The following is a 26,413-nucleotide window of genomic DNA, read 5'->3' as shown; positions in this document are numbered from 1 at the left end:
CCGCTCAGCTTTTTCCAGGATGCGTGTTATGACTCCCATGCAGGTGGGGACAAGTGTGAGCCCCCTTCATCCCCCTCGCCCCCACCCCCAAAAGACACAATATAAAGAAAACAGGCCAAGGGTCTTGTTGTGTTTTCATGCTTTAATTCAGAGCTGTCTGCTGTAGGTACAACTCTGTCTGATCAAAAGGACAAAGAAGACAAAAGTGAAGACCCCTCCCCACCTCCCCCTTCCTGTATCCCCCGAATTCTCTGTCAAGGGCATGGCTGAATGTAGCAGTGCACTGTGACGTGTGTGCCCTGATTCCTAGGTCAGAGGGGGTCATGAGTTCCCTGGGCAGAGGCCCCTCTGTAGGCCTTTACCCCAGAACCTTGTCATCTGCCCCCACCCCACCCCCCAAGGTGCTGCCAGATACCCCTGTGCTAGTGGCGACTGGGAAGGGTATTCAGTGAAAAGCTAAGTTATCCCCTTGGGAGATATTTGGGCTAAACTCCATTTGAGGCCAGCTCTCTGAGCAGAGTCCCGGCCCCGGACTCTGATTTCTGCTTTGAGCCTGGACCACAGGAGCAGCAAAGCAGCTCTGGCCTGGACCCTGTAACTTAGGAGAAGCCACTTCTGGCAGTGGGACTCCAAGGGACCAGCAGTTCCAGAAGGTGGTTCCTGAGAACACGGTCCCTTAGGATCTAATCAGCTCTGGCCAGAGGCTGGGGAGAGGGGAGACCCCAAAGATTTCTGTGCAGAAGCGGAGGGTGGGAGGGAAAGGTCACAGCCCAGCAGGAGGTGGTATTAAGCAGGAAGGAAAAGGGGAGCCTTGGAGGATGAGCACTCAGCGGGAGGCCCCCGGGCCCCGGCCTTGCGTCCTGGCCCCGCATCTTGTGTCCTGCAGTCAGGGCTTGGCGCCTGAGCCCGTGGGCCGCTGCACCTCCCTCCGCCTCCACCGCTGGGAGCTGCCCAGGCAGCGCTGCCCCTTTTGCATAGATGCAGGATACCGAGCACACACACGCACACACGCATGAGCCGGGGCCTGGCCGACATGGTCCCAGCGTCTGTCCCAGGCCTGGGCCAGAGAGCTGCCTCCTCCACCGACAAGAGGCAAAGCCCGTCAAGGTCCCACCAGACCCCCCAAAAGAGACGCCCCCCCCAACACTGTGGGCTGGAGCCCCTCTGACCAGACAGGCAGGTCTCGAGCCACAGCAGGAGCAGAGGGCGGCGCCAGCTCCGCTCACCTGGTCCACAGTCCTCGGTCCACGCTCTTCACGAGGGGCTCCTCCAGCAGCAGGGACAGAACGGACCACAGCCCCGGCCCTGACCACGTCCATCAAAACACAAGACACAGTAGGAAGGCCACAGACAGCAAGACGCAGACCGGAGCAGAAGGGCTACGCAGCTCGACTAGATTCCAGTGGTGAAAAATATATAGATTTTATGTTGTCAAATATAATAGTCATACATTTATTTTCTCGGCAAAGCTTTTGACTATTTCTAAGGAGACACCACGCAGCTCCGTGAGTACGCGGCACGGGAGGCGGGGTCCGCAGCCAGTCCTGGCTTGGCTTTGGATTGGGTTTGTCCACTGCCCCTCCACGTCATGACCCCCAGGTCCTGTGGGGCAGCCCAGCCCGGCCCCCAGAGTTTGGGTTTGGTTCAACTGGGGTGGAGGGGTGCTCCACAAAGGATGGCAGGTCTGAGGCCCAGAGCGAGGAAGGGGAGCTTTGGAGGCACAAAGCGCGTGGCAGAGGGGCTCTCCCCCCGATGGCTGGGCCGGCTGCCCACCCCCAGTGCATGCAGGCATCCCCCCTCAAGCAGGGGGCACAGAGAGGAAGGGCAGAGCCCACGAGTCAGGCAACAGCTGTCGGAGCAGCGGGGGTTGGCAAGCAACCTTGGCAGAACCAGAGTGGCCCCTAGGCCGGAGGGGTGAGTGAGACACAGGGTCCCACCAACACCGCCCCACCCCCAATGTAGGGCCTAACTCTGAAGAGCGGGTGGGATGACGAGATAGGTATAAGCCCTGCAGAGGAAGAGGAATGGGTTTACTCTGTAAAATAATAATGCTAATAAAGTGTCAGCAGCTTTGCGGGGGACCTAGATGTGGTCCCAGGGAAGGAGGGGGGCCAGTGAACCTTCCCAGGCTGACTGGGCTTGGGCTGGGAGCCCCACTCCACCCCCTACCTGGGAAACATCCCAGGGCACCCTGCTTAGGCCTGGACGAACATCATGGCTTCAAAACCTCATCTTGCCAGTCATCCTGCTGGAATTCCCCTCAGAGGCAGAAAGGTGTAAGATTTAGGAATCCTCATCCTAGAAAGCAAGCAGCCACCTCACAGGAGACCCTGGGATGCGTGAGAACCAAGCCCCAAAGTGAACACAGTGCAAAGCAGAAGTTGGTCCTAAGGTCCCCGGAAAAACGAGGGCAAGCTCCAGGGCAGTCAAACCTGGAGCAGTCAGCTGGCCGTTGCTGAGTCCAGCCCTGCCTCCCAGGCTGCAGGGCCCTGTCTCAGAAGGCTGGAGGTGCCCCCTTAAGCTGCCAGCCCCCGCCTCCTCCTTTCCTGCTGGCAGCGTCTCCAGACAGGAGCTGGGCTCAGGCTAGCGTTCACACCCCGGCACTCGCCTGTCCGGCTCTCACAAAATTATCTGACACACTCAGAAGCGCCAGGAGGAAAACAGATGTGGGGAAGCTCTGGGATGAACAGACAGACACAGAACCCACACTGCCCTCTGCCCATCACCATCTTTCCTCCAGCCCATGGCCTTGACTGTGCTCCCGAATCCCAAAGCGGGGAGCAGCCTGAAGGGGGTGGAGCTCAGCCCAGGCCAAGCGGTTCCAGACCTGCTCGGAGTCCCGGTCAGGTGCCTGTACTTTGGGTCGCAGCTGCCTCCATCTGAGGAGATAATACCGGCCCAGAAGCCCGGGCTGAGGGCAAGGGGTAGCTTGGGAGAGAAGGCTTGGGGTGAGCAGGGAACTGGACAGGACATGGGGGTGGGGGACGGGGAGGCTTGGCAGACAAGTCAAGCCCGGCCTCCCGAGATCAGCACACCAGAGACTTCCTGAGCAGGGGCTGCCCTGTGTGAGAGGCCAGGGGGGCAGGGGGGCCAGGTTGGGGGCCTCACCACCTTCTTTCTCTGCAGTGTGTCCCATCCCTGTGCCTCCCTGCCCTTGGCCTCTCTTCCCTTCTCTCCTGTTGAAGTTTTGGGACACCTTCCCCCAACCCCCACTCCCAGCCCCTGACACTGTTACCATTCTGAAAACACCTCCTCCAAACCCAAAACTAAATAAATAAGATGATGCCCCACGGGAACGTGCGAGAGGGAGGACGGCACCCCTACAATCGGTAGTCAGGCCGCCGGAGCCCGGGCCGGGATGGGGCCTGCTCAGAGCTGGGAGCTGCCGCCTGCCGTGCTGGTGCTTGGGCCCTGCTGGCTCAGCGAGCGGCAACTGATCCTGCGGATGGAGTGCAAGGCCACGGTGCAGCAGCCCCGCAGCAGGGAGCTGATGTTGTAAATGGGCTGGCCCTGGCGCCGCTGGGAGCGGCAGAGCCAGGCCACCGTGGGCACGGCCGGCACCACCACCGCCAGCAGATCCACGATGTAGTGGCGGCTCCAGTAGCTCTTGGGCTCCTTCTCGGCTGCGGCCGCCTCCTCCTCCTCCTCCACGGGGCACGCCACGCTCACCGACGGGCTGGGGTTTGGGTTGGCACCAGGGTGGTGTGGGGTGGGCCCCCGGGTGATGGGCTCCGGGGCCTCGAGCTCGTCACCCACCATCACCACCACTGCAGAGTTGGGGTCTCTGGGCCCCAGGGGGTGGGGATCCGACTCCGGGCACCTGTCCCCTGGCTTGGGGACTGTCCCGCAGACCTGGGCCTTGGTCACTTTCTCCAGGATGGTGTCCAGGTCCGGCTGGTACTGCACGAAGTCCGTCTGGATGGCGCGCTCCTGCATGCAGCTGGCCTGCACGCCGGCCTCCGTGCCGCGCAGCAGCTTCTCGTAGGTGTTGCTGGCGGGGAAGCGGGGGCCCAGGCTGAAGGAGCCGTGCAGCGAGGAGCCCTCCTCGGGGCCGCAGTCCACCCCCGAAGACAGCAGGCTGCTGGCCTCCAGTGCGTCCGTCCGGCTCAGAGTGTCGTCGGTCGCCACGAAGCCACTGTCAGCCCCGTCCTCCACAAAGGCGCCGGGGTGGTCACCGGGCAGGCGGTCGCCGCAGACAGCGGGGTCGCTCAGCTTTGTGTAGGTGGAGCTACGGGTAAGGGAGCGGGCGGGGGACCCGCCGGCCGACTCAGCGGTGCCGTCCTCCTTGGCGAAGCCGTTCTGGGCCACCTCCATGCTGTGCAGCAGCGTCTCCAGCTTCTTGTTCTGGATGTTGATGTCCACGAAGTACTTCTGCAGCCCCTTGTCCTTGTCAATCAGGCTGTTCTTGACGGTGTCGATGACCTGCTTGAGCTGCTTGATCTCCTTGCGGGCCTCCTTCAGGGCCAGCTGGGCCTCCACGCGGTGGCACTCCTCCTCAATCCAGTCCTCCTGCATGCGCGACAGCTGCATCTTCAGGTCATCGATCTCCGTGTCCCTGTGAGCAGATGAGACACACATGCTCACCGCCTGGCCTGTCACCGCCACCAAGGACAGACAAGGAGGGGGTGTCCCCAAGGACACAGGGCCTGTGCTGCTGCCCCTCAGAGCTGAAAACAAAGGAACGACTCAGAGCTCCTTCCTCACCCTCTTCATTCCATCGGGGAAGCAGTGGGGACGAGAGAGGGGCCAGGGGTCAGGACACGAGAGGCCTCCTCTTCAGGGACAAGAATGAGCCACCACCTCATTCCCACCCTCTAGAGCCAAAATGCAGACGACTGTCCACATTTACATCCACTACCCAGAGAAGTAGACGATAAAGATTCTCAGTTTAAAGATGCTACCGCTATAAAAACTTAATGCATCCATTTAAAAATCTTAACATGAAACAACAAAACCTAAACCTAAAATCTCTACTCTGCAGAAAGGGATGTGGCCTCCTACAAAAGCCGGTGGTGGAAATTTTCAATGGAGGGCTATTTGGCCAGAGACCCCGGGCAGAGGGTGATGAGCCACTTTGTTTCTATGAGAGAAATTACTGCCTTGAATGCAGCTGATAATTTTACATCTTCCCTCAAGTGGAGGGATGAGAAGTGGTGGATGAATCAGAGGAGAATGATGAGAACAGAGTAGCTGTCTTCTATCCATGCTAGATGTTTCCCCTCTGTATCTACCGTAGAGAGGGAAGACCCAGAAGATTGACAAAAAAGGCACAGAGCTGGGGCTTCCCTGGTGGCGCAGTGGTTGAGAGTCTGCCTGCCAATGCAGGGGACACGGGTTCGAGCCCTGGTCTGGGAAGATCCCGCATGCCACGGAGCAACTGGGCCCGTGAGCCACAATTACTGAGCCTGCGCGTCTGGAGCCTGTGCTCCGCAGCAACAGAGGCCGCGATAGTGAGAGGCCCGCGCACCGTGATGAAGAGTGGCCCCCGCTTGCCACAACTAGAGAAAGCCCTCGCACAGAAACGAAGACCCAACACAGCCATAAATAAATAAATAAAAATAAAAAGACTTTCCCTCTAAAAAAAAAAAAAAAGGAGTATGTTGTCCACCAATGGGAGGTGCTCCTGCAAGATTCAAGCCCAGGTTACCCTATTAAAAAAAAAGGCACAGAGCTATTCCCGAAAGAAGAGGCAAGAGCAGGCAAACTAGACGGTCAGAAGACTCTTGTCCAGAAACTCTCAGGCTTTTAAAATCCCTGAGGCATAGATGAATCCGGGGGGTGCAGGGGAGGGAGGTGAAGTAGAAAATGATGTCATCAAGTCCAGAGGTAAAGCCAGGGTGAGACTGAACAGGATGGACCAAAAGCAGTGAGAAAGGAGGAGACTCATTCATGGGACTGAACTCCCACCCTGGGTGTTCCTCCTTCAGCAAACGTCTTAGTGATCCGGCCCACACGCAGCCACTCAGCCCAAACCCTACATTCACGTACATAAAATCCAAAATGGCACGACCATCACTTTGGATTTTATGAGTCCAGCAGAGTGACCAACCCAGATCAAGCACCATGCACTTTTCAAAGTCAAATTAGAAATTCAGGAAATGGGCCCAGGAATCTCACTCCACAAAACACTGAAGGGACTGGGCCTGCGGGGCTGCAGTGGCCACAAGGTCAGCAATGGCATCCACTGGAAGGGGAAGGAGGGGAAGGGCTGCCCAACAGGATACAGCTTCGTGATGGAGGTGGGATGGCAGCAGGGACCTGGAGCTGCTCAAGAGCCATGATAACGGACGTCCCCACAGGTGTGGGGATAATGTTCATTCCTCCTGCCTCAGGGTGGGGGGCTCAGTCTAGGATAACCCTCCTCACTGACTCTGAGCCCTGGGAGGAAGAGTGAGTTTGAAAGGAGGGACTGGGCATGCTCAGCTCAGCTGGGCCCCACTCCTCCTGGGAGCCAGCAGGACCCCAGAGCTATGGCTTCCCAGCCCTGTTTAGGTCTCAGGGGGCTGCAGGACGTTACATTTGAACTGGGTCTTATAGGATGAGTTTTCCAAGGAAGCAAGATGAGAGGAAGGATATCTTAGAAGTGGGGACACAATATATGAAAGCACAGAGTGTAAAAGCAGAGCTCCTTCTTTGAGGAGGAAGTAGGCTACTGCAGGAATGAGAGGTATCAGACTGAATGTTCAGAGCCTGTGAGGAGGGTGACAATACAGCAAGTAAAGAACGGCCACAGGTACTGCAAGACTATCAGGTGGAGAGGCCGGCGAGCTGAGGTGCAGGCATGTCCACTACAGGGCATCCTGCCCAAACCACACAGGGCAGACTGTCTGCTCTGAGCCACAGGGCGGCCCTAGAAAGGAAGCAGGGAGATGGGCTGTCTGCTTCCTGAGGACATCAGTGTAAATGGCCAAGCAGACCCAGGGCATCAGTGAGAAGACAGTGGGAAATATAAACAGAAATCCTAGCACTACAGACAAGGAGGTCCACAGAATGCCACCTCTACCCTCCCCAAGTTCAAAAGCACAACAGATACAAACTGGATCAGCTACCTGGCAGAACTCTGGTCAAGAAAGACACTGTCATGCTCACTGTATGCTCCAATTTACATGGACTATAATAGACAAATCCACAGAGGCAGAAAGATTAGTGGTTGCCAGGGATGGGGTGGCTGGGGAGAGATGGCGCGTGATTGCTACTGGGAACAGGGTTTCTTTCTGGAGTGATGGAACTGTTCTAGAATTAGATACTGTTGATGGTTGCACCATTCTGTGAATATACTAAAAATCACTGAATTGTTTACTTTAGATAGGTGAATTGTATGGTATGTGAATTATATCTCAATAAAGCAGTTATATTAAAAAGAAAGAAAGAAAGAAAAGATGAAGGAAGGCGTGGTAGCAGTGGCCTCCCCGCCTGCCCTCCAGCGCCCTGCACGGCACCCTGTCCAGCTCACAGTCGGCTGCGTATCCGAATTGACACAGTCTGGAGAAGACGGGTAGGTGATGAAGAGATCAGAGGGCAGCCCTGAAGCTTCGATCATAAAGATGAAGCCGCCAGCCTGGAAACGGGGAGGCCGGGAGGATCAGGTCTGGGGAATGAACTCAGACGGGCCCACGGGGGCTCCTGGGAGACCCCTGGGCTGGCTGGGAGCTTAGAGGAAGGTGTCTCACGATCTTACATCATCTATAAGTGGATGAGGAGGAAGGCTTCTGGGGCCTAAACTGGTGGGTCATGAGCCCCTGGTGACCCCCTGGGAGGAAGCAAAGGAGGGCTAAGGGGTTGTTTCTCCCCCACAGAGACAGGTCAGCCAGGAAGAGTGCCCTGTGCTGCTCCTCCCCTGGTAGAAAGGAGCCAGGGCATGAGAAGTGGCCAAAAGGTGCTGCCAGGCTACAACTGGGAGAGCACTGCCTTGGGTGGGAAGCCCGACAGACCCCCGCAGGGGAAACTGCTCCCAGCCTGGCCCCAAGCAGCTACCTGATGCTTCAAGGAGCAGCTGAGGGGAGGGCAGGGACAGGTGAGCTTTTGCTGACAGAGGAGCCCCCAGCCACGCCTTCCTCCCAGAGATACTGCAGGGCCCTGGCCACCCGCTTACCGGTCCTGGAGCCGGTCCTGCGTGTCCTTCAGCCGGGCCTTCAGATGCCGGATGCACACCTCCTTCTGCTGCAGGGGCGTCAGGTACTGCTCCGGGGTGGGGGGCTTGATGCCATGGTTGTCACTGCACAGCGTGTACTTCATGGCGCGCCTGCCGGGGACGCTTGTCAGCAGGGAGGGAGGAAGGGGCCTGGCGAGGCGCTGTGCCTCCAGGAGCCAGGGGCCCCGCCTACCCATCCTGGTCCCCTGGCCACTGGAGCGCTGCAGGCCAGGCCTCCCCCACGGGACCCCTGTGGGCACGAGAACAGCCAGCCCCTTTGGGAGGTGGGGTTTTTTTGTTTTTTTTTTTTGGGAGGTGGGTTTTAAGACTCTTTCCAGTGACGAGCGCAGCGTCAGGGTGGGGAGCTCAGGGCTCCTCTAGATCGGGCTGGGGAGACACGTCACAGAGCGCGTGCACCAGCCTGGCGCTGCCCGGGGTGACGCCACCTCCGCCAACCCAGTCCCGGCGCCGCAGCCCAGAGCTCAGGTGTCCACCCTACCAACCCAGAGACCAAGGCTGAGGGTGGGAGAGGTCTCCCCCTCTGTGTAATTATCCTGGGGCCTGCACGGTGGGCAAGGGTTTATCTGCTGTGTATGTGTGTGAGTGACTTCGTGTGAAAATCTAGTAACTGTGCGGCCGCAACCGTGTGAGCCATTTCTGTGTTGTCGTCACCACCACCGCCTCAGCATTCATCGTGTAGAACACTGTGTGCAAGACTGGCACTGAAGTGGCAGCCTGTCCTTCCACTGGCATAAGGTGGGTGATAGTTGATATAAAATTAATAATGCGTTCGTTTTCTTAGTGTTCTACAATTTTGCTTTCAAAGAATCACATTACCCTACAGTATGCCTTTCTCTCCTAATTGGAGAAACTGCCTATCAGCCTATCATCACAGGTAAGTGGTTTTCAGAAAAATGTAACAATGTTTCTAATACCATATTTTGAATATGACTGTAATACTGTAGGCCATAAAAATTTTATAATGATTCATTCATTAGATAAGCTAGGCAACCATTGCTAGCTTCTCTGTTATCAATGCATGCACACTATACCCGTAAATAAATACGAATTTCTTTTTCACATGATCTTTTCATTTTTGATGTCTAGTCTTAGTAATACATGTAACAGCTACAGTGTTTTGTATCATATAAGACAATATTGATGTAGTGACAGATGATTCCGTTTAAAAACAATGTAAACTTACAGTATCAATAAATACAGTATATTGCTGTAAATGTATTTTCTCTTCCTTATAATTTTCTTAACATTTTCTTTTCTCTAGTTTACTTTATTGTAAGAATACAGTAAGTCCCCTACATATGAACCTTCAAGTTGCAAACTTTCAAAGATGAACGTGCATTCCCATGTCCAATCACATAAGTTAGTTCACCTGGCTGGTGTACTTTTCAAGGTACTGTACTGTAAGATTAAAAATGTTTTCTTTATTTTTTGTGTTTGTTTTTTATGTATTATTTGTGTGAAAAGTATTACAAACCTATTACAATACAGTACTATATAGCCAATTGTGTTAGTTGGGTACCTAGGCTAACTTTGAGGGACTTACGAACAAATTGGACTTACGAATGCTCTCTTGGAACAGAACTCGTTTGTATGTAGGGGGCTTACTGTATAGTTTATAATACATATAACACACCAAATACATGTCAATCAACTAATTACGTAATCAGGAAGGCTTCTGGTCAACAGTAGGATATTAGCAGTTACATTTTGCGGGAGTAAAAAGTTATATGCAGATTTTCAACTGCACGAGGGGTCAGTACCCCAACCCCCTTGTTGGTCCAGGGTCAACTGCTCTAGGACGCCAGCTCAGGAACACGTTCACACAAACGCAGGCAGACCCTTTCCATCTGCATGTGCACGCTCTGGGGGCACACGTGAGCACACATGTGAACACTGGCTGTCTCTGGGCATCACCCTGTTCACAGCTGTACCCTGCAGTGGCAGCAGGCTGGACGTGTACCGCTCCCGGCAGCCACAAACACCCAAGCACAGGGTGGCGCAGATGTGTGTGCGTGTGTGTGTGTGGTCCCACCAGGGCCGAGGAGGAGGAGTTCCCACCCGGTGGAGGAGGGAGGGCCGAGGCTTTCACCCAGGGAAGGGGAACACCCCAATGCCACCAGCAGACCACGGCCGGGCCACCTCAACTCACAGCTTCCTGCCGGCTGTTCTGTTTGGGAAGAAACCTCCTTGGATTTTGGCTTAAACACCTGGGCGTGTTCTCACACAATTTGGCAGAGGCCTTGCTGCCATCCAACTCTGTTCCTTTAGGGGACGGGGAGTCCCAGGTCTAGCAAGAGGCAATCACATTTTATGGGTGTAGAAAAGACAGGCCCTGGTGGGGCCCATTTGCCGAAGGAGCCAAGTTGGAGGCAGTTTTAAAAGTTTTGGGGAAGCTGTCTAACGTTAACTGAGGGAAAAGTATTTGTAAATCGTAAGCTGTTGAAGAGAAAGTGTGGACAGAAGTGGAGGAAAAGAGAAATGATTCTCTTCTGCTCACTCAGCTCCTGGCCTCTAAGTTGAACTCAAGTCAGGTCACACACTGGCCTGTTTTCTGTGTGGCAAGGGGCAGAGGCGCAGTGTCGGGTGGGACCTCGGGGTCCCCTCTGATGGGCTCTAAGAAACCTCCTTCCAAAAGAGGGGAAGCCAGCAAGGGCCCTGAGCCCCACGTGTTAGGCCAGTAGACAGCCTGGTGCCCTGCAAAGGCTTTGGCGAGAGGAACCCAGAGCTGTGGCGAGAAAAAGAGGCCTTTTCCCTCTGCCGGGGTGGAGGAACCGGGATTACTTAAACTAGTAAGAGCTGGGGATTACAAAGGAAGTAACTATTTTCACTTTTTTCCATTTGCTTTCACGAGTTTTCCTTCTCAATATAACATTTAACACTCATATATTTTTAGTCACTAGCTCTTTGTGGGAAAAAATATTCTTTAATATAGTATATATTTACATATATACTATACGTACCTGAGAAGAGGAAGTATACTACAATTCATGTCCCTCAGCTATTCATGCCTTGGAACACCTGGCTACTTATAGTGAGGCCAGAGCCAAGGCACTGCTCACCAGCAGCTCTGATGGTGGCAAGGAGACCCTTGAATGGAAGCAGCTCTCAGCCTCAGGGTTGGGACTGCCCCCATGGGTTGCAGTTATGACATGTGTGGCAAAAATCTGCTACCAATAAAAAAGTATTAAAGTTGCCAATTATACACTTTTCAAAAGGTAAATTAATGCATCATCAATCTCACTCACACACCACCACCACCCCCATTCTGGGTGCAGTTACAGACAGGATGCTAGGGCATGGATCCAGCATATGTGTGTCACCCATCATGCATGTCACGGTGGAAAACTCAGAACTGCTGCCTCGGTGTGATCTGGTCACACAAATGACACTCACTCAAGACAAGCCTTCCCAGGAGGAGCTCTGGCCATGGGAGCTGCAGGCCAGAGTCTCCTGGCCTTCTCTTGCCTACGATTCTCAAGTTGAACCAAAGTCCTAATGAGAGCGGTTATGCGTTACGGGCCAGCAGCAGTGTGTGGTGTGTGCAGATATCAACTCCCTGAAGGCTCCAGGTTGTAAGTTCCACTTTACAGTTGAGGGAGCGGAGACTCAGACTGAATCACATCCTAAGCCCGTGCTCCCCCCTCACGCTCCTTGTATTTCAACGCAGGGAAGCAGGATGGGCGCCGCCATCACAGCCTGCACGTCCTGGTCTCTGAGGACCCACTGCTCGCCTTACCCGCCTCCCCAGCCCGATCCTGCCTTTCCTCTTTGCTGAGAGCCCAAAGCACATGCTGCACTTGTAACACACTTCACTTTCTAAACCAACTCCACTCTGCCACCCTCACAGTGTACCACCTAGAAGAGCAGGCTGGCGGACGCCATGAGTTGCCTCCCAATATCCATTCTTGCCTTTTCTCCAACAGAACTCCCAGTTTGCTTGGGTGGCCCTACACTGGGAACCTCTAACTCTCCCTGTAGCCAGTCATACCTGGCACCAGCCAGCACAGTATAGACAGAATTTCCTGGGGAATGTGTCCTGTCTCAAAAACACGAGTCTCTGGGGGTTCAGGGGCTTTGGCCTTTCTACCTTCTTCCTTCCTGGATGCTGACCTGATGCCTGGAGGTGTAGGAGCCAGCTGTACACCAAGGATGGTGGAGATGGGGTCCCTGACACTCTGGGGAGCTTCCCGCCTCTGGCCTCTTGTTCTGAAAGCATCATCCCCAGTTTGTCTCAGCTACTGACTTTGGTTACGTGCAGCTGGGTATGATCATACCCATCTTACAGATGGGAACTGAGGCTCAGAGAGAAGTGACCTGCTCAAGGTCACACAGCCGGGAAGTGTGCTAGAGTTGGGGATGGTTAGAACGCCCACCTCCCTCGACCCCCAGGGCACTCAGGGCCCCAGCCAGCTTGGCCAGGCCGGGTGGGAGGGAGTGGCTGGTTACCTGGGCGTGGGGCTGCTGTCACTTCCCTTGCAGGAGCCCGAGTTACTGCTGCTGCTGAGGGAAGAGGTGCCGTGGGCATCCCGCACACTCACGGGGGGAGAGGTGCGCCTGGAGGCAGGAAGAAGAGGCAGGTGCTCGTTCTGGCTGGTGGGCAGCTGCGGACACTGGGCGAAAACCGCCAGGCCGCTGCGGCCCAAAGGGCCCCCACTTCAGGGTCACCGCCGGGGAGAGAAGCGTGGCGGGGGGATGCACAGACAGGGGTGACAGAACAGACAGTGCAAATCAAGGTGGAAAACCAGAAGGAGGCCGGTCCTCGGGACTCCCCAGAAGGCTGAGCAGGGCTGCGGGCCAAGGGTGGGGTCCCAGCTACCCCTACCAAGGGTCCTCAACTTCCAGGGTCCCCCAAGCCCAGAGGGAAAGGTCCCTGCATAGACTGAAACACAGGTGGAGAGGAATGGGGCAGGCAGGAGGAGGGACAGGAGGAGGGACACACGGGGAGGCCAGGTGAGCCTGGGTGGAAGGCTGCGTGTCGTCCCGGCAGTAACTGTGAAGATCGAACAACAATACTGGTGACGGTAGGGATCCAATGGTTTAAGTCTTCAGAGAACTTTTATACCCACTGTGTCATTTGAGCCCATAAATAGTTCCTGAGGCCAGTGTCAGCAAGCCCATTTTAAAGATGGGAAAACTGGGGCAATGACTTGCTCAAAAACAAGCCGGTGGTGGACTGGAGACAGAGACCCTCCCTGCCCCCACCTTCAGAGGCCAAGGCTCCGGGCACTGGGGAGACTCACCTGCGGGATCCAGCAGAGGCCCATCTACTGCCTGGCAGGGACATGGCCATGAGGCTGTGGGTCCGGGTGAGGGGCGGGATGAGCGGTGTCCCCGGGGCTGAGGAGAGAGGGTGGGTTGGGGGGGCCGCGGGGGTGGCCGGGCCCGGCCACGTCATCCTCTCGCTGGGGCCGCTGCCCGGCATGGCTTCTCCTCTCACCCTTCAGCAGGACACCCAGGACCGAGCGGGGGGCTCGCAGGCCAGGCTCTGGCCACAGCTGCCTCCACCAACAAATTTAGCAGGCTCTCACCCCACCACCCGACTTAAAATCATGATCATCAGAGCCTCAGGGCGGGCAGAAATCATCAGTCCAACCCCGTGTCCTCCAGATGAGTGAATGTGCCCCAGAGAGAACAAAGGCCTCGCCCAAGGTCACTGACACTGGGGCAGGGCCTCCTAATCGGCTCGGCCCAGCACTGAGTCCTCTACGCTATAAGCCAGGTCCCCGGACCCCTGACTCTCGGACCCCCACCCCCACGCTGGTCAATCCTCCCTCGGCGGGGGCTGCAGACTGGAGGACTCCTGGAGCAGGACCAGGAACCCCAGATTAGGCTGGGCTAGTCTCGATGTCACCTTCCCAGAGTGCCTGCTGGCGCGTGGCTCAGGGCTTCCCGTCTACAGGGGAGACAAGACAGACCAACACACCACACACGTGTAGAAAGACATATGGATACACGCGACTAAGAAAAGGTACCACGTCCCCTCCATTCCAAGGCATGCCACACATGGCTCAGTGAACATGCTCAGGGGGCCTGCCCACAATGCAGGACATGCAGCCCTCGCCTGCCCCGCCCCCCCGCCCCCACTGCCCACATGCTGCACACAGGCATGCCCGCACCCGTCCATGCAAATGCTCATTTTGGGGTGCACCAGGAACTCAGGGCACAGGCTCAAAGCAAATGAGGAAGGAGACAGATGGGAGATGAAGACTCCTCCCTGCTCCCAGGGGGTGTCTCTGTGGGCTGGACCCAGTAGGAAGTGACCATGCCTGCAGAGATCCATCCTTGGCCCTCTTGACAAATCAGTAGAGAGACTCAGACCTGGCCTCCTGCCCAGGAATCCCAAGGCCCCTTTCCTGGGTAGAGGTTTGGGCTCCAAGGGCAGCCAGCCCTACAGAAGTTTAAGGAGGGGAGAGGCCCCATGCTGGGCTGGTGTTGGCTGCTGTGGAAGGAGGCCTGCACTGGGCATTAGCCCAGAGCTCCTGGAGTCCGAGGTGGAGAGGCCTGGGCCCTTTGCAGCCAACACGCTAGTTCTGTGCCAGCTCCAGAGACCCTAGTCCCCTCCTTCCACGCTCAGAGCAGGAACTAAGGACAGTAGCCTGGGTTACAGGAGACTCAGCCAAGGACACCGTGCGCTGGACCTTCCCCCATGCCGGGAGAAAAGCGGTCACCAAGCCCTGCTCCACACCAGACCCCGTGCCAACCACATTACGTACATTATGCCATCGACTCCTCCCAACAACCCTATGAGGAAGTGCTGTGATTAGTCCCTTTGCAGATGAGGAACCCGAGAGGGAATGGACTGCCCAAGTCCCAGTCCCAGTGTGGCAGGGCCAACACCTGAACCAGGCCAACACCAGATGCTGAGGGGCTGGGTCTCAAACCCCAGAGCCCCTACCCAGGGCACCACCCCTTCCCACGCCAGGGCCTCTGGGGATCCCGGTCATCCCGGCCAGCGGCGGGGCTGCGTCCTGAGTGGACAACGGCGCTACTCAGGTGGCCTGTTTCCTGGCTGTGACACAGACGTGGCGTGTTCCCTGGAGGGCTCAGACATTGCCAGCATTGTCTGCCCAGAGGTGTCAGGTGCCAGGCACAGGAGCCGCCGACACCCCACCTGTCACCTGAGCTGCTCGCCCCAGCTTGGCGATGCATCCCACCCATCATGCCCCAACCGCCCAGGCAGGGCCTCCTGGACCTGCAGGGCCGGCCTCCAGAGGAGGAACAGTGAGACAGGGGCTGAGGGGACAACAGTGCTCCTCCACACTTGCCAGGAAGGCCACCAATGGCTCACCACCTCCTGGGCGCAGGAGGGCCTCAACTAGGAGCAGCTTGGGAGGGGCTGACAGTCCTCGCTCGCGGGTGGACGAGGGTTTCAAGGATCACCTGTCACTGATTGAACACTTCTGCGGCCAGGTGACCATGCTGAGTGCTTTTATGTGCCTTGGCCCATTACTTCAAATAAAAATCCTTCAAGGCAGGAATTTTTATCACATTTGGGTCCAAGGTCACTCACACTGCCCGTCCAACAGACCCTGGCTTCTAGCCCCAGTCAGTCTGGCTTCACCGGCCATCCTCCCATCACCACTTCTGGCTTTTGGGAGGATGCTGTGCTTTCAGGAGGACTTCTCAGCAGAGGCAGGACTCAGAGCTGAGGCAGGGCCTCGCTCTTCCAAGCCAGCTCTGGTGAGCATTGCTAAGGAGCTCAGAAAGTCCGGGTGGAGCTCCAGGCCCAGGTCCTGGGAGGCAGGCACGATGCCTGCTTTGCCTTGGAGCTGCGTGCGGCCTCGGTACAATGAGGGCTTTGTTGTCGCTGTCCCTGCTCCTACCTTGCTTGGCAACCCCACGCCTCCCTCCTCTCTTGCTCCCTCTTCCTTCCTCTCTGGCCAGGGGGGTGGGGGTGGGAAGGGGATGGCATTTGTACCTGGATGGAGACGACAGTCTCCTGGGAGGCCAAAGCCAGCCATTCATCTGGGACAGAGGTGGAAGTGGCATTTCCCCTGCTGGGACGGGACCTTGCAGGCTGGGGTCCCTCTGGGAGGGCAGAAGACACCCAGGCCCAAAGGGAGTTGCCTCCCCAGGATCTAGCCCAGAAGTGTCAGTGAGCACCCTGGGCTCTCTCAGGTCCTCCTTCCCCTCTAGGCCCCAGAGAGGAGGCAGATTGCCATGGCGTTTGTCTCCATGCCACCTGCTCGGCCTGGAGTCCCGCAGGCCTGTCCCCAGGTAGCCGCTTGGAATGGAAGGTGGAAAGGAAACCCCTAGCCGTGGGGAGCTGGGCTGACAGTTGCTTATCACCTCCACCCCAGGTTAAGCCCAGCCCCATTTCCCCATCCTGCCCACACCATGGCCACCCTGCTGCATCTACCCCTTTGATTAGTGCCTCACACGCCCAACAGTGGGGGTTCAGGAGATAGAGCAGGATCCAGGGAACAGGAGATGGAAGGAGTCAGAAACAGTCAAAGATATCTGGGCTCAAATCCCAGCTCTGTCACCCTCCAGCTGCATGCGGTGGGCGAGTCACACCACTTCTCTGAGCCTTAGCTTCCTCATCTGTAAGTGGGGCTGTAACCGAATGCACCTCATGTGGTTACTGTGAGAATAACACAGGATCATGCACGCACAGGGCTTAGCCCAGTGCCCACCACACAATAAACACTCGAAAATGGGAACTGCCAGGATTTTGGCAATAGGTAATTGCAATGCAATGTGAGCTTCAAAACAGAAACATTCAAGGCATAATAGTGGCTTCAGGAGGGTCAGGGAAAGCGTCTCCAAAAGGATATTTACACTGGGTCTTAAAGGGTGAATAAGAGGTCACCAGGCAGAGAAAGTGAATGGGAGGGATGGAGAAGTGTGGGCAAAGGCTGTGAGTAATTCATCAGCATGGCTGCTCAGGAAACTAGGGGGCCTAGTGGAGGCAGAGGCACAGTGGGCCTGAGGCTGTAGAGGAAGGTGGGGCCAGGCCACACAGAGCCACAAAAGCCAGGATCTTGTCCTGTGAGCAGCAGGGAGCCATGGAAGGGCCTTAAAAGGGGGACGGACACAATCAGACTTGCGTTTTAGAAAGCCCCTGCGTAGGGGGCCTTTGTGGACTGTAGCTGGAAAGGAGCAAGAATAGAGGCAGGAGACCAGTTAAGAGGTTATCAAGAAATTAGAAGGGCCTGGGTCAGGGCAGCAGCAGGAGCAGTGGAGAAAAGGGCCTGGAGCCTTCTCAAAATTCATCAGAGGCCCCGGATTAAGTAAAAATTAGGGCAAAACTCTTGATCCTGGCATTCAAGGCCCTCTTGTCTATACCCTTTCCAACCTGCTCTCAGCTGCTTGCTGACCCCAGAGGAAAGCCCTGTTCGTTGCTCCCATATCTTTGCAAAGGCTGTCTGCCCAGCCAACAGCACCTGTCCTGCCCTGCCCTGCCCTGCCCTGCCCTGCCCTGCCCTGCCCTCATGCACACATCACACTTTCTGTAAGGCTCTGCCCTACAGGACTTTCCTCCTGGGACTTCACCCGTCACTTACTCTCTTGACCACTTAGCATGCCATGCCTTAGGTTGAAACTCAGGGAAGACCCCCCTCTGCGGAATTTCATAAAAATAAACACAATCAACACGCAACCGTTAGAAACGCAATGAGTTAAACAGGCACATTTGATAGACCAAGGGGTTGGATTAGATGGTCTCAAAGACACTTCTGGATCCAACATTCTCTTATTCTAGGTCTGTAAATGAAATAGAGTTCTAATTGATGCTTTCTTCCCTTTCAATTACTAGGACTCCTGGATTTCAGTTTCTACATCTGTAAAACTAGGAAGCTGCATTCTTCAAAGAAACACTATGGCATTTTGCTCAATCAGCAAGTCATAGGGGAGAAACCAGGCACTTAGGTTAATCTAATATTCTGGCTAAGTGAAAGTCCCTGTATGCACTATAAATTATCTTTTTTTTCCCCAAAGAATTAGCCATCAATAAGAGAAGAAAGCTCTCCTAAAATCCAAAGGAACAGAACAATCTGTGTCTGATGACTCAAGCCTCTCACAATCGTGGAAAGCAGAGCAATGCAACCAATAGAACAGAACTTGGGAGGAATCTTCTCTCTGCCAAGGCAACACTAGAATGCAGAACATTCCACCTGTCTAACAGCAGAGCGCCTGGTGCTCCTAGAATGCTAATGCAGAGGGAAGCGGGAGATGGAAGACGGGCCTGGGAGTGTTCCGGCCGCCCTCTCTGGACCTCAGAGGATTAGTGCTATGAGGGCTACTCATGGCTGAGGAGTCTGGTAAACCTTCCATTGGCTTCACGACCTCATCAGCCACTATGCTCCTCTGCACTATCAGCAAAACCAGGGCCTTTCTTTCTAGACTCGGGAAGGGAGGCAGTGGTGGCATTTCTCCAGTTTGCTTCCTGTTTCCTACACAAGCTCTCCTCAGAGCTGGAACCATAGGTGGAGCCACTGGACTCCTTCTCACTGTGGCAACCCCAGTACAGCGCAGGGCAGACCCACAGCTTGGCCAAATGCTGCGAGGGCTCCCAAGGCAACCAGGACGGGCGTGAGGGCTGAGGCGTCTGCTATGCAGGTAGTCTCTGGTGGTTCGACTCAGATTCCGGAGCCTGGAGGGCACCAAGAGCCAGTGGTCTTCAAACCACCTAGAGAACTTGCCTCTGGGACTATGAGGGGGTGGGCTCAGGCCTCCTTCCCCATTTCACCTCGAGAGACTCCTCTTGTACTTGTTCTACATATGGAAGGTCTGAAGTAAGCTGACATTTTTAAAATGGTTTTGCAGGTTAAAAATCTATGTAATATATATTTTCCACAATGAGATGCTATTTCACATCCACGAGGATGGCTATAATCAAAAAGACAGACAATAACAAGTACAGGCGAGGATGCAGAGAAATTGAAACCCTTGTGTGTTGCTGGTGGGAATGTAAAATGGTACAGCCACTGTGGAAAACAGTCTGGCAGTTCCTCAAAAAGTAAAACATTGAATTACCAAATGATCTAGCAATTCCACTAGTGGGTATACACCCCAAAGAATAGAAAATAGGTGTTCAAACAAAAACTTGTACAGGAATGTCCATAGCAGCGCTGTTCACAGCAGCCCAAAGGAGGAAATGACCCAAATGTCCATCAATGGATGAATGGACAAACAAAATGTGGCCTATACATACGATGGAATATCATTTAGACATAAAAAGGAATAAAGTACCAATACATGCTACAACATGGCTGAACCTTGACAATATTACACTAAATGAAAGAAGCCAGACACAAAAGGCCACATATTGTGATTCCATTTATATGAAGTGGCCAGAACAGGCAAATCCATAGAGACAGAAAGCAGATTAGCAGTTGCCAAGGGCTGGGGGAAGGAGGAATAGGGAATGACTGTTAATGGGATTGATGAAAATGTTTTAGAATTAGATAGTGGTGACAGATACACAACTTTGTGAATATACTAAAACCCTTTGTATTGTACATTTTAAAAGGGTGGATTTTATAGTTATGTGGCTATATATCAATAAAAACCAAAAGTAATCTATATAATCTATATTTTAAACGAACCATTATAAAAGGACAGGCATGGTCCAGGAAGGGGAAGGGAATGGCCCAGGATGGCTCAGCAAGTAGTGACAGGACAGGAGCTAGAAGCAGCCCTCCTGCCTCTACCTGACTTCAGGCAGCTGGGCCCAGGGCAGGTACTGCCCTGGTCCTCCTGACTCTGGGTCAGCCTGGAGGAGACAGGCGACTAAGACTGCCCCTTTGAAGGTTTGGCATATCCCCAACCTCATCTGATCCTCACAAAATTCCCTGTGGAGGGAGGCCAGGTGGAGACTGATCCACAGGACACATGGGAAACCTGAAGCTGCGGAGCTTTCGAGATCACTCAAGGTCACACCTGGACATCTAGGTCATGAGTGCCTGCATTTCTACTGCATCATGACTGTCTCATCGTACAAGAGAACTGGGACACATACCGCTATGCTGTATGAAAAAGCAGAAATCTACTTTCCCAGGAGATTCTAAAATACCAGGGTGGAGATGCGGGGGTTACATCCCCGCATCCTGGGCTCCTCATGCTTCCATAAAAGCAGGACATCGCATGTGGAGAAAAGGGAACCCTTGTATACTGTTGATGGGAATGTAAAACGGTGCAGCCTCTGAGGAAAATAGTGTGGAGGTTCCTTAATATACCGAAAATAGAACTACAATATGATCTAGCAATTCCACTCCTAGGTATATATCCAGAAAAAACACTAATTTGGAAAAGTACATGCACCCCAGTGTTCAACAGCACCACTATTTACAATAGCCAAGACATGGAAACAACCCAAGTCCCATAAACAGACGATTGGATTAAGAAGGAATGGTATATATACATATACACACATACACACACACACACAATGAATATTATTCAGCCATAAAAAAAGAATGAAATATTGCCATTTGCAACAATGTGGATGGACCTAGAGAATATTATGCTTAGTGAAATAAGTCAGACAGAGAAGGACAAATATATGATATCACTGACATATGGAATCTAAAAAATAATATAAATGAATCTATATACAAAACAGAAATAGACTCACAGATATAGAAAACAAACATGTGGTTACCAAAGGGGAGAGGGAAGGGTGAGGGACAAATTAGAGGTATGGGATTAACAGCTACGAACTACTATATATAAAATTGATAAGCAACAAGGATATACTATAAAGCACAGGGAATTATACCCATTATCTTGTAATAACCTAAAGGAATATAATCTGAAAAAAGTACTGAATCACTAAGCTGTACACCTGAAACTAACACAATATTGTAAATCAACTATACTTCAATAAAAAGATAATAAACAGAATAATATATTCCTGAAAAAAAGAAAGTGGACATCACAGAAACAGGAGGTTAGCAGAGCAAGGAAGACTGTTTAAAAAGAAATTCTTCATGTGTCTTCTCCCTAAACAGTGTAAGTCTCTCCATGTCCCTCCAAGAATCAGCCACGTGGGCAAAGGAGAAGACCTCACCATGAGGACAACTGTGTTCAACTCTTCCAACATCTGCTGCATCCTGCTCACTAGCCCAGGTGCTGTGCGAGCCCAGCACTGAGAGACCCTCAGCTCCTCAAGCCACATCACATGGTCCCTGTCGGTGACCTTGCACCCTCGATCTGAGTCTCAGCTGCCTCATGCATTCAGTGGGAACCACCCTCCTGACCCTGCCTTATCCAACCAAGGCAATGAATGGAGCAACAGGGGAAGTTCTAGACAAATAGAGGACAGAACATTTCTTGCCATTACTACTGCTACCACTACCTCTTATAGGGGATATTTTCTCCTTTTTCAGAGGTATTATTCCTTGCTTTAGGGCAAGTCAGAGCAAGCCCAGGTGGTGACTCTGAAATTACTGGCACCCTCTGCCAGGCCGACTGCCCTGGGGTGGTGGCTCTCCAGGCCAATGCCTGGCAAGTCTCCTACATGGGGAGGGGCAGCAGGGGCAACACAGGTTTCCATCCCTCCACAGCTGTGCCGAGGCTGCCCCTCTGCAGAGAGCCATGGGGAGGTGTGGGGGACAGAGGGGCCCTGGTGCCAGCCCCAGCTTGGCAGCTGCTTGGCAAGTGGCTCCTGGCAGGTGGAGGTCCTTCAACGACCTTGGCCACAGCATATGCTTCCCTGGGCTTCCCGGCTGATAGAGCTGTCAAGCCGCAGCCTGGCTCCTCTCCTGCCACCGCCTCCTCCTGAGGTGCCAGCTTTAAAGCATCATAGGATGGGGCCTCTGACCCTATGGACTCTCTCTTTTCTTCAGATCTCTGCTGTGGTTCTTAGGATCCTTGAGTCAGCGTCCACCCCTCCCCTGCATTTACCTCAAGTACCTACAGGAGCTAACACACTCACAGAATTCTAGAATGGAAGGAATCTTGGGTGGACTTTGTCACAGCCCATCGTTTTACAGAGAGAAACTGAAAGCCAGAGGGAGCATGCCCTATGTCTAAAGTTGCTCAGCCAGTGGAGCACAAAGCCTGGGCTGGGCGCTCAACTCCTGACTCCAGTGACAAAGCTTCTGCACTGCAGCCCCACCCCACACCCCTGTTTGAATCCAGGCAGAGGTCTGATAAAATAAGAACAAAAGGCGGTTTTCTGAGTAAAGAAGTCATGGAAGGAAAGCCAAGGGTAAAACGGAAGTCTCACCAATTTTAAGGCAGCACACAAATGACACAGTAAAATATACATTGAAACCGAGGCCTGGGGAAGCAGGGAATACCACAGCCTGACCACACATGCAAACGTGGCAGCAATAACGAGGTTCAGATTCCACTCTGAGCTTCCTGGCCATCAAAGCAAAAAGAGAAATTATGCCCAGTCTTCTTGTTCTTATAGTTAGGGGAGAGCGGGAAGCAGACTAGTTCTTCAGGAGACATAAAGCTCTCCCTAAAATGAATGCTAAAAGAAACATTATTGCATGTGATTTGCTGTAGGGATAGAGGACTGCGTATTGTGAATCTGCAAGGAGGATCCCAAGATAAAGGAAAGATGGTGGCCTCAGAGCTCAGCCAAGTTACCCTGTATGTGCTGTGCTCTGCTGACATGAGGTTGAAGGACCCATGGAACACAAGGACCAAAGGGCTAAAGGGATGTGCAGATGTCACCTGATCTGCCTGGGACCACAGCTCCTTTGCATGGAGATAGCCCCCACCCAATCTGAGATCAGAGAGCTCTATCTTCCTGGGAATCCAAAGCAGGGAACCACGTAAACTCATGCTGTCTCTTGCATTCTCTCTCGCTCTGGCTCTCTCTCCTGACATTTCATGACAATCTAGTCCAACCGCCACATTTTCTAAGCAGAAACGGACGACTCGCCAAAGGCCACAATGTGAGCTGTAGGAACAGGGGACATGAGACTGAAGGTGGGCCAGCTGATTCCAATCCCACCAGCCACTGTGGGCATGCTGCTCCTGTTGGAAGCCAAGTCTCACCTATCTTCTTGAGGCTTCTGGGGGCTTTGTGTGGAGATACAGGCCCAGCTCACCCAACTGCTCCTGTTTAGCCCAGGAGCCATGCTGATCCCAAATCAGCATCCTTCACCTCTCCTCCCAGACCTGCTTTCTTTCTCCAGCTGCCAGCTTCCCTGCCATCCTCAGCAGCTGATTCCCGTCCAACTGACTTCCAGTGGCACTTCCCCCATCAAGCTGAATTCTTTTGCCTTCATTAAGATCCAGGGCCTTTGACAGTGCCCAACATGGCTCACACTTGCTGAAAGAGGGTGGGTAATTATAAACCTCTCTCCCCAAAAGACCTCCTACTCTGGAGAAGCTGCTCCACCCCTTAATTTAGCTAAAATGAGCATTTTAAAATGTTTTCAAAGGGAGACTCTGTAAAAATCTATGTCTATATTAAAATCCCTTTGTCTCAGAATGAGTTTTTCCCCTTTGCTGGGAGGCTAATTTAACAGAAAGAAACGATGGCTTTGGGCTCAAATATGCCAGGATTTGAATTCCAAACTGCACCACCCACTATCTTTATGACAGTGGGAATACCACTTTACTTCTCTAAGCCTCAGTCTCTTTATCTGTAAAATGGAGCTAATTACAGATATTGTGCATGAGTACAGTCACGATTAGCAGTTATACATGCTAAATGCCTAGCAAGGACCTGGCATAGGGAAAGCACTCCATAAACAGTATTTATTTATTCACCTAAATAGTCTTATGCTTAATGTTGTTCATATATGTTACATCTTTATTCCACTCCAAAATCTTCATCTGAAATATTATAATAGTTTGTATTTCAGGGGTCTCTTTCTTTCTCCCCATGCTTTATTTTCTCCACAGTCCTTAGCAACAGCTAATATATTTATGTACTTTGTTTATTGTCTCTAGAATATAAGCTCTAGGAAGGTAAGAATATTTGCCCATTTAGTTCTTAATTTAGTTCCCAGCACTTAGACCAGTGCCTGGCACCCCACAGGCCCTCAACAAATATTTGCTGGATGAATAAGTGGTTCTGCACTCACTTGGGTTGATATCACTACCCAAGTAAGTGCGGGCTTCTTAGCAAGTCAAAAAAGGGGCAAAAAAAGCTTTGCAGTACTTAGGTTATATTATTATAGTCCTTCTCACACATGGCGTCCTATTTAGGTGGGCTGGTCTCTCCTGCTAGATTTGTTAAGCCAGGAATTTATCCATTTCCGAATCCTTAGTATCTAGCAGGGTCTTGAGTACAAAACTCTTAAAAACTGCATCTTAAGGGAAAGCATGAAAGCACAGTTTGAAAGCTGTCATTTAATCAGCCTCTTGCCAGGCACTGTCCTGGGTGTTCCACATTTATCCTCTCAATTCACCCTCACGTTAGGGGATGTGCTCTCCATTTTACCACCAAGGAAGCTCAGGCTCCAGAGACCAGCGAACTTGCATGAGGGCACGTGGAAAGTAGGTGGTAATACTGAGAGTGGAACTCAAACGATTCCAGCTGCCCCTCTAAATTACATCTCCGCACTCAGAAAATCCAATTCGTTGTGTCAACAACCCCAAATCCTGACAGCAGCCCTCAGAGAAAAGTGAAAGATACAACATTTCAGTGGATCCTCATGGTTTGCAGATTCTGTAGTTGTGAATCATCTACTTGCTAACATTTATTCATAAGCCCCAAATCAATACCCAGTTCCTTCACAGTCATGGGTGGAATGCACAGAGTGGTGAAAAATTTCAGTTGCCTGATGCCCATGTTCCCAGTTGAGTGGAACAAGGCAACCTCTCGTTTCATTTCTTTTCTTCTTTCTTTTTTTTAAAAATAAAATTGAGTTTAAAAAATAGTATTTTAAACTGTACAGTTTCCAGAAGTACACAGTTATCAAAAATGCACACACTTCACTTAGCTTGGTTCATTTCTTATACTATAAACAAGTGTCCTTTTTGTGGTCCATTTAGAGCTATATTTTTAACATATTTTGTGCTTTGCTGGTGTGCGGGGGGGCGGTAATTTTGCTATTTAAAATGGCCCGCAAGCATAGTGCTGAAGCGCTGTCCAGTGTTCCTAGGCTCAGGAAGGCTGTGACGTGCCTTACGGAGAAAATAAGCATCAGATAAGGTTCGTCCAGGTGTGAGTTATAGTGTTGTTGGCACGAATTCAAGGTGAATGTATCAACAATGTGTATTAAAGGTGTCTTTAAACAGAAACACAAATAAATAAAACAAGGTTATGTACTGATCAGTTGATGAAAATGTTGTGACCAGAGGCTCCCAGGAACCTAATTCTGTATTTTCCCTCAGAAGCAATGGTTTTGTACTAATTCAGGGTTCACAACTGGTTTATAGAACATCACTATTGCAAATAACAAGAACTGACTATATTAAGCACAGGTGCCCAGCACCCAGATTTGCACACAACGGGTCCGGTTGCGTTCATGCACAAGTACACATACAACCACACTCGGCTGTGTGCTCAGCTCCGTGTACTCAACACTGCCATCCGCACCAGCACCAGCCGAGCCCTCCGGGGGCCGTGAGGACTAAATGCAGGCGCTCAGGGGGTAGAGCCAAACACTCCTGGATTCAAACCCCAGCTCAGCGGGGAGCTGTGTGCCTGCAGGCCTGTCATAATCAGGGCCAGTTTCCTTATGTGTACGTGAGGTTAATCATTGTCACGATGGTAAAGTGGGGCTGTGCAGGTCAAGCTGCCAAGCGCAGTGATAGGGATAGGGATAGGGCTTGGGGCAGGCGGCAGGACAGAGCCTTTTAAGCCCTTGTATCTGTACAGGGCATGTATGGGGCCCAGGAGAACTAAACTGAGGGCCTCCCCCTCCTTAGCAGACTGGCCTCCCTGCTCTCGCAGGCCTGGGTCTCACTCTGCCCAGCGCTGCCTCGAGGAGCACCTGGAGGCCAGGAGGCCAGGGACCAGAAGGTCAAAGCCAGAAGGTGCTCAGAGACAGGCAACTCCAGGGGTCCCAAACTGGCAGCCCATAGGCTGTATCGTGCCTAAAGACCACTCTCCTTTGGCCTGCATGTATGTGTATTTTAATTTCAGTCAACATTTATAACTTGAGAGATTTCATACTTAAAGAAACCCAGATTTTTAGCTTGTCTTAACCCCAAAGATCCTGCAGCTCTGTGCCTGCATTCCTGCATGGCAGTGATGGGCTGAGGCTGAGGAGTGGCCCCTTTTTGCCAGTTCTTACCTGCACTTGTGCTCTTTACCTGGGCTGTTTCGTTTGTTAGCTGCCTGGCATTGGAGTTTGGAATCTCCAGTCTAGTCCAACCCCATTTTATAAATAGAGGATCTGA

At 52.8% G+C, this 26,413-nt stretch overlaps 1 protein-coding gene across 6 annotated transcripts in view; it reads right to left on the bottom strand.

Annotated features, from left to right (window-relative positions):
* Positions 1–227: 227 nt before the first annotated feature.
* The window catches only part of SNPH (syntaphilin), a 41,499-nt gene continuing 15,313 nt past the window's right edge, over positions 228–26,413 (bottom strand). The window contains exons 3-8 of one of the 6 annotated variants that reach the window (XM_036826851.1): positions 14,866–14,893; positions 13,903–14,045; positions 13,393–13,489; positions 12,599–12,805; positions 8,093–8,242; positions 228–4,555 (exon numbers count right to left, since the gene is read on the bottom strand). In XM_036826851.1, the coding sequence (XP_036682746.1) occupies positions 3,370–4,555; positions 8,093–8,242; positions 12,599–12,805; positions 13,393–13,442 (1,593 nt within the window). In that variant the 5' untranslated portion in view covers positions 13,443–13,489; positions 13,903–14,045; positions 14,866–14,893 and the 3' untranslated portion in view covers positions 228–3,369. Of the gene's footprint in view, positions 4,556–8,092; positions 8,243–12,598; positions 12,806–13,392; positions 13,866–13,902; positions 14,046–14,865; positions 14,894–26,413 lie in introns of those variants that run through there. The other 5 variants (XM_036826850.1, XM_036826853.1, XM_036826849.1 and 2 more) reach the window with 5 other exon arrangements.

The sequence above is a fragment of the Balaenoptera musculus genome, chromosome 15 (genome assembly GCF_009873245.2).
Source record: "Balaenoptera musculus isolate JJ_BM4_2016_0621 chromosome 15, mBalMus1.pri.v3, whole genome shotgun sequence".
NCBI classification, from domain to species: domain Eukaryota; kingdom Metazoa; phylum Chordata; class Mammalia; order Artiodactyla; family Balaenopteridae; genus Balaenoptera; species Balaenoptera musculus.
Note: the sequence above shows the minus strand (reverse complement) of the source record. Positions and strands in the feature narration are given on the sequence as shown.